A 2,057-nucleotide genomic window follows, 5' to 3' on the forward strand; every position below is an offset into this window, starting at 1 on the left:
AAAGAGTTTTTTGGGGGTGTGGGGGGGGGGGGGGGTAGCGTACTATCGGGTAAGAAAATAAATTTTCACAATAATATTTATTTATTGCACACATTAAAGTTTCGCATTATTCTATGATCTTTATAATAATATTACATGTGGAAAATTCAAATAGAACGTTAGAAGATAATTAATTAATCGACGCAGTAACATAAAGATGTAATTATATTTACTTGAGCGAAGGTAATGAATCGGTTGATAAAATATTTATAATCAGTCAGAACAGAATAATAGCCACTAGTTCACGAGCATTCGTACCTGCTTTTCGTAAAAATATAATACTATTACAAACTAAATAACAGCAATAATTGATCTGTAAAAGCAACAAATTCTGATAGTCGGTGTTGGCATTTCACCATCTACTCCACCTTCTCTTCGTAAACTTTTGGAGCTTTCTTCGATTGCTGTTTCCGTACCTTCTTCCTGCCTGTGTAATCTATCATCTCGTCATTTTTATCCTCGTTAACGATGATAGGATAAGGTACCTCCTTCTCTACAGCGTAATGAACTTCTTTCTCAACGGGATAAGGTATCTCTTCCTCTATATTTACCTTCACCGGTACCGGTTTGTCATAGGGTACGGGTATCGGATTGTCAACCTTGACTTTTACCGGATACGGCACGTACTTCTCCACGTGGAACGGTACATGTTTGGTGACCGGTACTGGGAAGGGCTTAAACAAAGGCACTGGCACTGGTCTCTCTTCCTCCACTTTCACTGGGAAGGGTACGATTTTGTCTACGGGATAGGGCTTCGGTATATGGATGGGCACGTTGACGGGAATCGGTATTTTACGATCGATGGGGAAGGGCTCGGGGACCGGGACTTTGACCTCGTAGTAGACTTTCTTCTCAATTGGATAAGGATCGGGTATGTAAACTCTATGAGGAACGCGACGTTCGATTGGTACGTGTACCGGATAGAACGACTCCTTGACTACGGCAATTGGTTTTGGTATTTTCACTGGTACCTTCACTACTACCTTTACCGGATACGGAACTTCTTTTTCGACGGGGTAAGGCTCGGGTACGTGGACTTCCACTGGATAGGGAATGTTCTTGTATATGGGAACATGAACGGTTTTTTCGACCGCATAAGGCTCGGGGACATTTTTCACGATCGTCACTGTTTTCGAATGATGGTCGGTGAACGATGGTCGGATCTCGAAATTCTGATCTTCGTCAAACAAAGGACTATTTAAAATCTGTAGGTTCGGCGACTCTACGGTTTCTATGGCTTGAGTATCCGGAACTGGAAGCAGCTGCATTTCGCCCGTATGCTCTATATGGAAAATAATTGTTTATTGCTCTCATTTAGATATCTAATTTCGAGACTTTTTTTTTTATAATCCGGTCAATTGATTAATTGGTGCGCATATGAGACAGTTTGCTATGAAATTTCAGATTCTAAATAGATAAATCAGTGGGTAATTTATGAGAACTCTTTTTTTTTCTTCATTTTCCTTTTTTTTCCAAAGAAAAATTCTCTTTATGCTAGATATAATGTATATGATTTATGGTTTTACCGTGCTCATTTTCGGTCAAAGTGTTTCTGTCAATTTTATTCGACTCTTTAAGCAATGATTTTTCTTTGATATCATCTTTGCGGTCGATCGGATGTATTTTCGTAATGACATATCCAATTTTGCGGTTGGAAGAACGATCGATGATGAACTCGATTTTTTTAATTTTTGCATGAACCTCGTCGACTGATACCATCACCGCACAAACCATTAATACGATTGCTATGCGCTATTAACAAGCAAATATAAATATAAAAGCAATTGAAAAATAGAAAGAAATATGTTATTCCTGAAGTTTTCCATCTTTCTTTCTTTTTTTTTTTTATTTATTTTTCTTTTTTTAGTGATTTAAATAATGTTTTATTTGTATTTTCATATTTGCGAATGTAAATGTAAATTTCAGTCGCAGAGATTAAAGATAATCTTTTTGAAAAAAATTATGCCATTGTAATCTATTGTTAATATATATATATATATATATATATATATATCAAT

At 36.7% G+C, this 2,057-nt stretch overlaps 1 protein-coding gene across 1 annotated transcript in view; it reads right to left on the reverse strand.

Moving 5' to 3' along the window:
* Positions 1-237: 237 nt before the first annotated feature.
* Positions 238-2,057, reverse strand: part of LOC105362143 (protein TsetseEP-like) — a 2,486-nt gene continuing 666 nt past the window's right edge. Inside the window, exons 2-3 of the mRNA XM_011499493.1 lie at positions 1,566-1,791; positions 238-1,321 (exon numbers count right to left, since the gene is read on the reverse strand). Of these exons, the coding sequence (XP_011497795.1) occupies positions 399-1,321; positions 1,566-1,791 (1,149 nt within the window). The 3' untranslated portion in view covers positions 238-398. The remainder of the gene's footprint in view (positions 1,322-1,565; positions 1,792-2,057) is intronic.

Source organism: Ceratosolen solmsi, unplaced genomic scaffold (genome assembly GCF_000503995.2).
Source record: "Ceratosolen solmsi marchali unplaced genomic scaffold, CerSol_1.0 scaffold35, whole genome shotgun sequence".
NCBI lineage: Eukaryota > Metazoa > Arthropoda > Insecta > Hymenoptera > Agaonidae > Ceratosolen > Ceratosolen solmsi.